The sequence below is a fragment of the Kogia breviceps genome, chromosome 3, assembly GCF_026419965.1.
Source record: "Kogia breviceps isolate mKogBre1 chromosome 3, mKogBre1 haplotype 1, whole genome shotgun sequence".
NCBI lineage: Eukaryota > Metazoa > Chordata > Mammalia > Artiodactyla > Physeteridae > Kogia > Kogia breviceps.
The window spans coordinates 135305476-135319092 of NC_081312.1; the positions used below are offsets into that span (position 1 = coordinate 135305476).

General features: G+C 39.4%; 1 protein-coding gene across 1 annotated transcript in view; it reads right to left on the bottom strand.

Moving 5' to 3' along the window:
* MAP2K1 (mitogen-activated protein kinase kinase 1) overlaps positions 1-13617 on the bottom strand; it is a 78272-nt gene that overhangs the window by 25877 nt on the left and 38778 nt on the right. The window contains exons 4-5 of the mRNA XM_059057836.2: positions 7114-7191; positions 6482-6533 (exon numbers count right to left, since the gene is read on the bottom strand). Of these exons, the coding sequence (XP_058913819.1) occupies positions 6482-6533; positions 7114-7191 (130 nt within the window). The remainder of the gene's footprint in view (positions 1-6481; positions 6534-7113; positions 7192-13617) is intronic.

Genomic DNA, 13617 nt, shown 5'->3' on the forward strand with positions numbered 1-13617 from the left:
ATGAATTTGACGTGTTCCCTGATTTAAAGAAATTCACAGACTAGCAAGAGAGACATATAAACTCTCTGAGCTTTGTTTTCTACATCTATAAAACAGGAAAAACACCTATTTCAGAAGGTTGTTTGGAATAATAAGTGAGATAAGTTGCATAAAGCACCTAATACAGCACTTGGCACATAACAGGTCCTCAGTAAACAATGATCATTATTTATTACAAGAAAGGGATGGACACTGTGTCAAAGGAATACAGAGGCAGAACACTTAATCCACTTTGGGAAGGGACTGGTTCATGGGAAAGCTTCTTGTAAGAAGAGATGTTTGAGCTAAACAGCAACATTATTACAATTAGCTATCATTTATTAACAACTGTGACTAATTTTCACGACTATATGAAATAAGTATATAATTTGCAATTATTGCTCTTTGGCATGAATTATCCTCATTTTACAGATGAATAAATAACTCAGAGAGTTTATACACCCTATCTGTAAGAGAGTTAGGATTTCAACTGGCTGACTCCCAAGCCTCCGTGCCATAGTACTTAAAAAAGGATTAGCATATAGAATGGATAAACAACAAAGTCCTACTGTATAGCACAGGGAACTACATTCAATATCCTGTGATAAACCATAATGGAAAAGAATATGAAAAAAAAGAACGCATATATACGTATAACTGAATCACTTTGCTGTGTAGCAGAAATTAACACAACATTGTAAATCAACTATACTTCAATTTAAAAAAACATAGACATGATATATTGATACATTAAAAAAAAATAAGCAGACTTAGTCTAACAAAGATATGAGTGTGAGGGGGTGGGGTGGGGATTAGAAAGTCAACATTGCCAGGAAAGGCAATAATAGGAGCAAAGGTACAGCTCAAAAAAGGAATTAGATCTCACTGGATCTGTTTCCTCACAATTTATATAAAGGGATAAGAAGGGCAATTAGCATTTGTTAGGCCCTTCTATATGCAAAACATCTTGCCAGATGCTTTCCATATGTAATTTCATTAATCCTCACAGCAACCTAGGAGCAGGCAAGAAGATTCCATTTTATAGGTGGAATGGAATGGAACACCTTTACTCCACCAGATCCTTCTACAACACTGAGCTCATGGGTCCCTCCTAAGTGAGATTACACGTATCATTTGCAGCCCCAGAACACAGCCCCATGCTCAAGAAATGTTGACTCCTCCTCTCCTCTCAGCTACTCCTATTTCCTAGAAATTGACACAGTGAAATATTCTAACATAAAACACAGAGGTCTTTAAAAAAAAAACACAGATTAAGGTCCATAAACTGCTGGAAAACTGCTCCCAGCCTCAAGCCATACCATACCTCCTACTGACACTTTCTTAACTGTCAGTGGAAAGAAGACAAAATGTAGCCAGTGCAGTTAGAAAACAGAAGGCCTTCTACAGTTTTGCATTTTCAGTGTATAGTTTGATGCATTTTGAAAAAACATATACACCTGTGAACCCACCACCAAATCAAAATTTAATATTTTGATTACTCCAGAGTGTTCTGTCATGCCGCTTTGAAGTTCACCCTCACTCCAGCCCCTCAGATCCCCAGGCAACCACTGATCTACTTTATTACTGTGTTACTGTGGATTAAATCTGACAGTTCTAGTAGAATCATGCAGTGTGGACTATTTTCTATAAGGCTTCTTTCACTCAGCATAATGTTTTTGAGATCTGTCCAAGTTGTGTGTCTCAACAACTTGTTCATTTTTATTGTTGAGCTGCACTCTGCTGTTTGAATATATTAAAATTTGTTTACTTGCTCAGCTGGTGAAAAATTTTGATTGTTTCTAGTTTGAGGCTATCATGAATAAAGATGCTTATGACATTTGTGCACAAGTCTTCGTGTGGACAAATGTTTTCATTTTTCTTAGGTCAATACTGAGAAATGGAGTTGGTGGGTTGTATGGTTTAATTTTAAAAGAAACTACCAAACTGTCTTCCAAAGTGATTGTCCCTTTCCCTGGCTGTGTTTATGAATCTCTCTTTATCACTGATTTTCAACAACTTTTTTTTTTTTTTTTTGCTTCTTGCTTTTTTACAGCTTTATTGGTGTATAATTTTCATACAATAAACTCCATATACTTAAAGTGTATCACTTGATGAGTACATATATGACCATGCCCACAATCAAGATTATAAACACATCTATCACCCCCCAAAGTTTCCTCATGCTCCTTTGCAATTCTTCCCTTCCTCCCCTTCCTTCATTCTCCAGGCAACCGCTGATTTGTATTTTGTCATTACAGATTAGTCTGCAATTTCTAGAATTATGTAAATAGATTCACACAGTATGTGACACAGCTCTTTGTCTCTTTCATGCAGCATCACTCTTTTAAGATTCATCCATTCTGCTGCAAGTTATCAATGGTTTATTCTTTTTATTGCTAAGCAGTATACTATTGTATGGATATACCACAATTTGTTTATGCATTCAACTGTTGATGGACATTTGGGTTGTGTCTAGTTTTCGGCTATTACAAATAGAACTACTATGAACATTCGGGTACAAGGGCCTGATTGGACCTATGCTTTCTTTTTTTCTTTAGGGAAAATCCTAGGAGTGAAATGGTTGAATGTATCATAGATACATGCTTAACATTTTAAGAAACTGATAAGCTGTTTTCCGGCACAACTGCACTGTTTCATATTCCTATCAGCAGTGACTGAGAGTTCCTGTTGCTCCATGTCCTCAATAATATAGAGTTACTCTCTACAGACATTCTAGTGGGTGTGTAGCAGTAACTGTGGCTTTAACTTACATTTCCCTAATGATGTTGAATATCTTCTCATGTGTTTATTTGCCATTCGCATATCTTTTTTAGTAAAGTGTCTGTTCAAATCTTTTACCCATTTTTTCTTCAGAAGTCACAACTAGTTCTGATATTTTATTGTTCCAAGGATATCATAGTTTATTTTTTTTCAGGTATTGTTGACATATAACATTGTGGTAGTTTGAGCTGTACAACATAAGGATTCGTTATTTGTATATATTGTGAAATAATCACCACAATAAGTCTAAATGAGATCTGTCACCATATATAAGTACATTATTTTTCTTTCATGAGAATTTTTAAGGTCGACTCTCTTACCAACTTTCACGTATTCGATATAATATTATTATCTATGGTCAGCATGCTGTTTCTGACATCTCATGACTTATTTATAGCTGAAAGTTTGTACCTTTTCACCTTCAGGCATTTCACCCAAACACCTCCTGCCTCTGGCATCCGCCAGTCTGTTCTATTTATGAGCTGGGATTTTTCTTTTTTTAAAAAAAAGATTCCACATGTAAGGGAGATCATGCAGTATTTGTCTTTCTCTGTCTGAGTTATTTCACTTAGCATAATGCCCTCAAGGTCCTTTCATGTTATCACATGGCAAGATTTCATTTTTTATTTGGCTGAATAATAGTCCATTGTATATCTGTACCACAGTTTCTTTATCCAGGCATCTGTCATTGGACAATGGGCTGTTTCCCTATCTTGGCTATTGTAAATAGTGCTGCCGTGAGCATAGGCGTGCATATATCTTTTCAAATTAGTGTTTTCCTTTTCTTCAGAAGTGGGATATACCCCAATAACAGAAGTGGGATTGCTGGGCCATTTGGTAGTTCCACTCTTAATTTTCTGAGGAAATGCTATACTCTTTTCCATAATGACTGCATCAATTTCCATTCCCACCAACACTTCACAAGGGTTCCCTTTTCTCAACATCCTCTCCAACATTTGTTATTTCTTGTCTTTTTTTTTGAATTTTATTTTATTTTTTATATAGCAGGCTCTTATTAGTTATCTATTTTATACATATTAGTGTATACATGTCAATCCCAATCTCCCAATTCATCACACACCACCCCCCCACCACTTTCTCCCCTTGGTGTCTCTGTGTCTCTACATCTGTGTCTCTATTTCTGCCCTGCAAACCAGTTCATCTGTACCATTTTTCTAGGTTCCACATATATGCATTAATATATGATATTTGTTTTTCTTTCTGACTTACTTCACTCTGTATGACAGTCTCTAGATCCATCCACGTCTCTACAAATGACCCAATTTTGTTCCTTTTTATGGCGGAGTAATATTCCATTGTATATATGTACCACATCTTCTTTATCCATTCCTCTGTCAATGGACATTTAGGTTGCTTTCATGACCTGGCTATTGTAAATAGTGCTGCAGTGAACATTGGGGTGCATGTATCTTTTTGAATTATGGTTTTCTCTGGGTATATGCCCAGTAGTGGGATTGCTGGGTCATATGGTAATTCTATTTTTAGTTTTTTAAGGAACCTCCATACTGTTCTCCAGCTTTCTTTTGATTTCCATTTGCATGGAATATCTTTTTCCATCCCCTCACTTTCCATCTGTATGTGTCCCTCGGTCTAAAGTGGGTCTCTTGTAGACAGCATATATATTTTTACCCATTTTTTAAAAATTGCATTGTTTATCTTTTTATTATTAGGTTATCAGAGGTCTTTATATATTCTACATAAAGTCCTTTTATGGATATATGTTTTGCCTATATTTTCTCTTAGTCCATGGCTTGCCTTTTCATTTTTGTCACAGAGTCTTTGGAAAAGCAAATGTTATTAATTTAGATGAAGCTCAATTTATTGGTTTTTCCTTTATAGTTTGTGCTTTTTATGTCCTATTTTAAAACTCTTTGCTAAAACACAGTCACCAAGATAGTCTCCTATGTTTTCTTTTAGAAGTTTTATGATCCACTGAGAGTTAATTTTTGTATAGAGAGTGAGGTAATGGTAGAGGTTCATTTTTATGCATATGGATATCCAATTGTTTAGCTTCATTTGTTGAATAGATTTTTCTTCCCCTATTGAACTACTTTGGAATCGTTGCCAAAACTCAATTGACTCTATATGTATATGTCTGTTTCTGAACTCTTCATTATGTTCTATTTGATCTATTATGCTTAGCTTCACACCAATATAACACTCTATTGATTACTGTAACTTTCTAATAAACCTTGAAGTCAGGTAGTTTAAATCCCCCAACTTCGTTTTTCCTTTTTAAAATTGTTTGGGCTATTCTAGGTTCTTTGCATTTCCCTAAAAATTTTAGACAAAATTTGTCAACTCTACAAAGGCTACTGGGATTTTTGGTGGGATGGCTTTGAATCTACAGATCAAATAAAGCAAAACTGACATCTTAAGAATACTGATGGTGGTTGTGGTTGCATAACAATGTGAATGTACTTAATGCCACTGAACTGTATATTTTATTTCTTTTTTAAAAATTCTACTTGAACTGTACATTTTTAAATGGTTAAAATGATAAATTTTATGTTATGTATATTTTACAAGTTTAAAAATTTAATTAAAAAAACAATACCTATTCTAAAATTTAGAATGTATTACCTAATATATAGTGGCTCATAGCTGGCCAGTCAATTTCAGCAGTCCACTCCTCTCTTCCTCCACCATCCCTCCCTAGACCTGTCACTATTAGCACACTGTAGCTGAAGGGACATGGCCGAGAGCACTGTGTTTTTCCATTTGTCTTTCCTCTGGCTTCTTCATCTTTTTTTAAAAAGTAAAATTTATCGAGGTATAACTTATATACTGTAAAATGCAACCACTTTAGCGGAAAGTTTGACTTTTGATAAACGCACATACCCATGTATCTACCACCACAATCTAGATATAACATTTCATCACCCCAGAAAGTTCCGTCATGCCTCATTGATGTTAATCTCTCCCTAAACCCTCAGGTAACCACTGATCTACTTTCTGTCCCTATAGATCTGTGTTGTTTTCTCTATAATTTTATACATATAGAAACAGTTTGTACTGTTTTGGGTCAGGCTTCTTTCATCCAGCAGAAGTGTTTTTGATATTCATCAAAACTATATGTGTCAATAGCCTGTTATTTTTATTGCTGAATAATACTCTCTTGTATGGATATATTGCAATTTGTTTATCTCTTTGCCTGTTGAAGAACATTTTAGTTATTTCTACTATGAATATAGCTGCTTTAAGCATGTGTATATGAGTCTGTATGGACATATGTTTTCATTTATCTTGAATAAATATCTAAGAGTGGTATGGTTATATGATAAGTGTATGTGTACCTTTATTAAAAGAACCCAGAGTTTTTTTTAGAGTCAAACTCATATCCAGTTAGTCATGGCTTTGGGTCTACGCACAGTCTAGTCCAGTGGGCAGCCAGGGGTTGGGTAACTAAGTTCTAGCTGGGCATTTGGTCTGTGCATACTGGGTGACTATGTCTGTCACAGCCTCAGGTAACAGGTACACCACATACTAAAAAGAGGATGGTTCTTGCTGCTCCAGATATCAAACTAAATAGTCAAAGAGGGTAGTAAAAATCAAAAATACGAGCAAATGGCTTTTATACCAAAACAAAACACAAAAGAGGCTGCAACAACTTTTAGACTTCAGCAAAAATCCAAAACATAACTAGCAAATAAATTCTTACCTCTGTGCATAATCTTGTGCTTCTCCCTCAGGTATGTCAGGCCTTTTATTACCTAGGGGAAAGGAAATGTAAAAAGATGGAAACTGAAACAGTGGTGTTTAGAAAATACTCAACTTTTCTATTTTAAAATTATCTAGGAAATATTTCATCTAACATCACAAATTTGCCTTCTTCCCTTATTTTTCTTCTCTTTTTTGATTTTTAACCTGTCTTATCAAGAAACCATCTTTTTACATGGTATATAGAGTATGATTTTTAAGCAAAATTGATTATTGCCAAGTTTAGACAACTGTAAAAAAAACCCACTTTGCTTGAATTCATTTATTTCCAAATCTGCAATCTAAAAAAGAGGCTTTCTGATGCCACAAATGGGAATTCTTTTGGATACCCTGTCCTATTTTTCAAGACAAATTTTAATATACAGAAATCTACTTTGCTAGTTTTAGCGAGAAAGAGCCGGGGCGGGGGGAGATATTCTATCTAGAATCTAGATAGAGAAAATTCTGGTGAAAAACCTAACTTTTCTTACAAACCTTCCCTTTGTTGACTTCCTACCTTCCTCCTTGTCCCTTTCCTACCAACTCAACTTATCAGTGAGGGAAACTGGGAGAAAAACTTCTCAATATACTCACAGCAATGCTAACTTTTCCTAAAATTTGTTCAGGAATTCTTCCAGCTTTCTTCAGGACTTGATCCAAGGAACCCCCATCCTAAGAACAAGAATACCAGCCCATTTAGTGACAACATTTCTAACTATTCTTTCAAGTGTTAAACTTCAGCAGGAAAGTAAATCTCACACATGACAAATCTTCCGAGAAGGGCACCCTTCAATTTGTTCCAGATATCAAGTAAGACATGAATGCAAAACATTGTGGGAGCTTCCAAACAACTAATAATTCAAATCCTATGAATAATCATTAATTACTAATTTAGTGGTCAAAAATTCATAATTCAGTGGTCAAATTACTAATTCTACTGAACTGACAGAATAGAGTAGCAGTTAGGAGTGCAGGCTCTAGTGGCAAACTGTCTAAATTTGCATCCCAACTCTTACTATCTAGTGGACATTGAACAAGTTACTCCACTTGTAAAATGTGGATGATAATAATTATAAGGCTATTATGATATTCATAGGGCTATTATAAGTATTAAACAAGCTCATATATATAAAGCCCTTAGAACAATGTCTAGCTCACAGTAAGAGTTCAATAAATGTTTGCCATTTTGTCACCATTGTGTAAGTCACAACTTCCATTTGGCATTATCCTAACAAATTATATTTAATAAAATCCAAAGAAAAATGTCATAGAAAGCAATCATTCATTCCACAAATCCTACAAAATGCCATGCACTGTGTTAGGTTCTATGGGGAATAAAGATACAAAAAAGACCTAGCTCTTTTCCTCAATAAATTTACAAACTAGTAGGAGAAATATAGGACTCAATAAAATATAACAAAACAGAATAAATGTATAGTAAAAGTGCTACACACACACACACACACACACAGAGAGAGAGAAGAAGGGAGAATTCTGCCTTCACTTAGAAGATAGCATTTGAGCTGAAATCTTACTCAAAGAATGAGCATGATTTCCATACCTGGAAAAGGAGAGGGGCAAAGGGGACAACAGAACAGGGCGGAAGCACGCTCCTAACCACTGGAGTGCCAGGGAATTCCCAAGAACAGGGTATCTCAACAAGATCAAAAGCAGAGAAGCATTAAATTGCTTAGTACTCCTGGGATGACATGCGATTCATTCACTGTAGGTGTATGAAGAAATGCAGGGATGGATCAGGCTGGAAATGGCCATCTGTGGCCAGATCATGGAGCCCCACCAAGGAACTAAGACCTGACTTTACGGAGGCAGAAGGAAAGGTACCCAAACCATAGCAGCTGAGAGAAAGAGACAGGACAATTGGCAACCAGCTGATCAGGCGGAGACGACATGAGCAGGACCCAGGGCAGAGGTGGTGGAAAGGGAGTACGCAAGAGCAGATAAACATGTGGAGTGAAGCTGGCTTCTATAGGGCTTGCATACAAGGGCCTTCCCATCCGTGGAGGCTACATTTTAACCTGAGATCTTGAAAAAATGCTCACTCAAGGAACCCTCACGTGTTGAGACAGAAATATGTTCCTGCCTCTATGGCTTTGGGTGTAGCCCATTATCAGTCACAATATAAAATTACCCTAGAAGTAGAGATAATTCCTACAAACTCAGATAGATTTTCTAAAGTACACTGTCTACACCGGGCATCTACCATCGTCAACTATCATCTCTTAATCACCTCTGTGTAAGGCAGAAGGATACATGAGGAACTAGGAATGGGAAAAACTGTAAGTACAGGAAAAAATACCTTCTGCTTGGGGAGACAGAACATATTCATAAAGAGGCAAGGCACCTTAAATCCTTCTCTGAACAAGGCAGGGAACAAACAGTTGAATGAAGAGAACACACACTGCTACAGGTGCTCAGAGGAGGAAGCGATTCCTGGACAAAGCGGCCAAGGGAAGGGCTCACAAGAGTAACACACGGAAGCTGAGCCTTGGAGGTGGGCGAGATCTGGGTAGGAGAAGCAGAGAGGTGTTCCCACTGACATCCTGCCTCCAAAACCACCCAGCCTTTAAGATGCAGCCATGCAATGTAAGGTCACAGAACAATGCATAACATAATAAAGACAAGAAGGACAGAGAATAATCCCATTTTTATCAAAATTAAAAAGGGTGCATATACTCACACAAAACCAGAATATCAAAAATGTTACCAAAATGTTCCAGTCTAGATAGTAAGATTATCAGGGGTCTTTGTTGTGCGATAGTTTCTTCTTTGTGCTTTTCTATGGTTTATACATTTTCTACAATAAATAAATGTCTCACCTTTTAAAATTACTGACCTCGTTTATGAAAGTGGAGAATTAAATCTATAAATCAATTAACGGATACTTACTGAGCGCCCATTTTGTACAAAGGCTTCATTAGGTAGCTACAACACTACCTAAAGGAGGTGAGAAAATAGGTAAGACTCGTTCAGGGATACAGAGCTCTCAGGAAACGTTACCTAAAACAATGCTAAAAATAGATTATCAACTTAAAAATTCTACGCTTATAAAAAGGATAGTTTGGACCAATGACTTTCTATCACAGATCAACTCTGGATCATGGATGCTGATAGAAAAAGAAAATGGTACAGGTGTATACTTAAATGCACACTAACACTCCTGAATACGGTAAACGTCTCATCATAATAAACTCCCTAGCACAACTGCCTAATGGTGGGTCAGACAACCAAGGAGCACAGGGGAGGATTTCAAAATTCAACCTAAAATTCAAATGGGCCATAATCTCCACATGGATATGAGCATGGAAATATCAATCTAGAGTCAAAGAGAACTCCTCTGTAAACACATATTTTCCACGAGCCCTTGGAAGAGCCCTACCCAGGCGGTGAGCCAGGCTGGGGTTTGAGTCATCCTTTGAGCCTGGCTGCCTTCACAATGTCACAGGCCCGTGTTGGCCAAATCAGGACAGCGCCACAGCCCAGGTAACCACACCCAAGTCAGCAGGCTCCCAGAAATGCCACGGCGCCTCTCAATTTCCCTTACTGACAGGAACAGGGACTCCAGTGCAGAAAGTTTCCAGCCATTTCTATTTTGCTTTCAGTTGAATGTGGTTTCAGACTCTTTGTTTGAACGACTTTGCCTAATTATCAGGGAGGACTATACACTTAAAACTAGGTAACAGAGCAATTCTGTCCAAATTGGATGCAAACGAGGCAGAAGAGCTAGGCTGTGGTTCTCAGGTTCCACAGCCAGGACAGGGAGGCCCAGCTAACTGTCTTGGTTTACACTTTTCCCTGGGGGTTGTGGTAAACATTTCTGTCAAAAAGGAGGAAACGCTGGCTCTCCTCCCTTTAACCCCCTCTGCGCTACAAGCAGAGTTACAGAGTGAACGATGGGATTAACAGGATTTAAGAAGCATGAACCACATCAGGATCAGCCAGTGTTGCCCGCGACTCATCTCACAACCTTTCAATTCTACTGCACTGTTGCCAAGGACCTGCCTTCGCTGACTAAAGCTGCTGAAACTGTGCTTATTTTTAGAAGCTAATTATTAACTAAGTCAGTGGTGCTTTTGTGAAGGTTTTCTACAGAAGAGACAAATGCTTTATGGAAAAAAAGAGCTCAAAAGCTTTTACTCCTGCATGAGAAACATCAACCCTGAGTCCCCAGTTCTCTGGTTGCTCAGTTACCACCTGAGTAGGAATCTACTTCCCCAAAGACAAGAACATTCCTGTTCTGATCAGGCAGCATCCATGTACCCCTTGGGTCTCAAAACTCAGACTGGGCAGTGCAAACACAGCTTATGTCTAGAAAAGGTCAGCCCCTAGCCAGGTGCATTAAGAAGATGGGGCTCCATGCACGTTGATGACAAATTTACTTTAAACTGCATCTAAAAAACAATCTGAGCAGTGTGTAAGTAGACAGTACGTGGTTAAAGCAAATACGGCAAAATGTTAACGGTAGAATCTAGGTGGTGGCTTTCGAGTGTACGTAACACAATTCCTTCAACTTTCTGTACTTTTGCAATTTTTCATAGTAAAATGTTGGGGGGAAATGCCAATGACAAGGAACATCATGTAAAGACTGTGACACGGAGAGGACCAAAGAATCTTAGAAGCTGGGATATGGCTAATGAACAGAGCTCTATATGACAACATCTTTGAAATGTGGAAGCTGAGACAAAGCAGAAATCCCTAAAGAGAAGTGGCAGCCAGTGGTCAGAGAATTTTCCTGTCACAAGCAGCCAGTGCAGGAGTTCTCCTGCAGGAGGGCTTGCTCAGGGAACAAGAAAGGGGTGAGAGGGCCCAGCCTAGAGCAGAAAGCTACTCTGGAGCATGGCTACTTGAACTTCAGGCCACAACTGCTTCCTTACAGGGTCCCATCCCTGGCAACTCTGAGCCTCTCCACTAGTGTTAACAGACAGTTCCAGCTGCCCTCTGAGCCTATGTGTACCCAGGAACAGAAGGCCCTAACTCTCTCTTGAGCCCTAACTCTCTCTTGAGCTCTGACCATGTGCTCTCCCATCCTGCTTCCCCTATCCAGTCACTCAACACATATCACCTAATAGGTGCCCTACACTCTGCTTGGCCCTCAGAAAGGTTTTGACCCTCCCAGTCTCTGACAGCCAGTTTTCCACACTCAGGCCTCTGGGGTAATTCCAAAGATATATTCTGCCTCAGGGACTTACGTGAGAGGATCTCAATGTCCCCAGAGAGCCAAATCCATGGGGGAAAACAACTGACCTGCAGGTACTAGAAATGCGCCAAGAGAATGGGAAACCAAACCTTGTGACGTCTCCTCCTCCAGGAGGGAAAGGCTGGACAAGGGTAAGGAGCATGAGGTTGTGATCAATGTCTATGATTACAGAGTGAAGAAAGGATTCCAGAATGAGGAAGCCTCAACACAGGTCAATTTAAGACAGACAGAAACACTGAACTCCACGTGGCAAGAGGCCACATAAGGCCAATTAAAGAGGTTCCAGCAGGATCTGAATAAATGAATAAGGCACTGACTATCAACGTTTAGGGCCTGATCTTAACCTCTGAAACAAGCACCCTGGAGTTCAACCATGCTCAAACCTACAGATAGCCTCCTGGTTCCCCTATTAAAGGGAGAGGAACAGAACTTGGAGGTTACTTAAGAAAGAATTTCTGATGGTTCAGAAGACAGCAGGCATGAGGTGATGCATACCTGGTGCTCAGAAGCTCTCATGTCCACACCGATACTCCTCACTTGAGAAGGCCCTAAGAACACAGCCATGCAGCTTGTGAACAGCTCTGGGGGCAGAGACACGGCTCTCAATGGTTCCATCCCCTCAGCAGCTCATGTGGCACTTTGCCCAAATAGGCACTAAAATAAGTGTTTGTGAAGCTGAACCCATGTTGATTAACTAATGTAATCAAGTGACTGGCTACAAGTGCCAAAAACCATAGACACACAGAATGTTAGCATGGGAAGGGGTCCCTAGAGAACATCCGGTCCAAACATTTCTCTCTAGAAATGAGAAAATCTTGAGAGAGTATATGACTTACATTATGTAATGGGGAGCCTATGAAATTTAAAGAAAGTGGACCTGGTTAGAGACACTGGTTAGAGCTCAGCTCTGACACTTACTGGTTATACACCTTAGACTAATTACTAAACCTCTCAAGGCCTTGCTCTCTCCATCTACCGGCTTGGGGTGGGGGTGGGGGGTCAATCCATGTCATATGACAGGGCTGATGTGATTAAGAAGTCACATAACATGAAAAGGACCCAACAAGTGGTAGAAGATGGAAAAGCTAGTTACTATTATGTCTAGCCATGCCACCACCCATCTTCCATTATTTTGGCAAGACCCAAGAGGAAAAAAGGCTACTCTGGCCTCTCTTGTTTTATCACTGGTTGACCACCATCACTTCCACTCTCTTCCCTTTCTAGTTTTCAAGGGCCTCCAGTGCCATTTACACATCTTCATCCAACTCTTGGGCTAAAGCTGGAAAACCAACCATCATCAGCACAAAGAGCACAAGAAACCCAAAGGATACGGAGCAGCCCCCGCCCCCTGCCCTACCCCACCCCACCAAAGGGAGGTTAAAACCCAAGTGGAAAATAATTAGCACCCCAGGCCTGGGCTAGGACCAAGCCAGAAACATTCACATGCTTCCCACAGAGACTGCTTCACTCTCCTTGAAGCAAGAAGGACCTTCTGAAGTGACCTTCAGATGCACAGAAGACATTTGCAGAATCTATGTTCCATATGGCGCCACAAAAGTCAGCACATGACTGCAACACTGTGTATGGCACTTCTTGATCATTGAAACGAAGAGATGTTCAAAATAATGGGGGCACCAGCAAGGGACAAACCTCTCAGGAGGGTTCTCCTGGAGTTCATTAAGACCAGGCCCTGGGGCTCTCATTCCAGAGGTGAGGGCAGGTCTAGAGAGTCAGGAAGGAAGTGGAGAAGTTGCTGAGGGACACTAGGCTGGACTGAAAGCAGAGCAACCACGAAGCATGTAGACTCAATCATGTCAGCCCTTGTCTCTGAACTGTCAGCCCCAGTGAGAATAAAGCAAAAGCTAAAGTTTGCAGAAGGCATG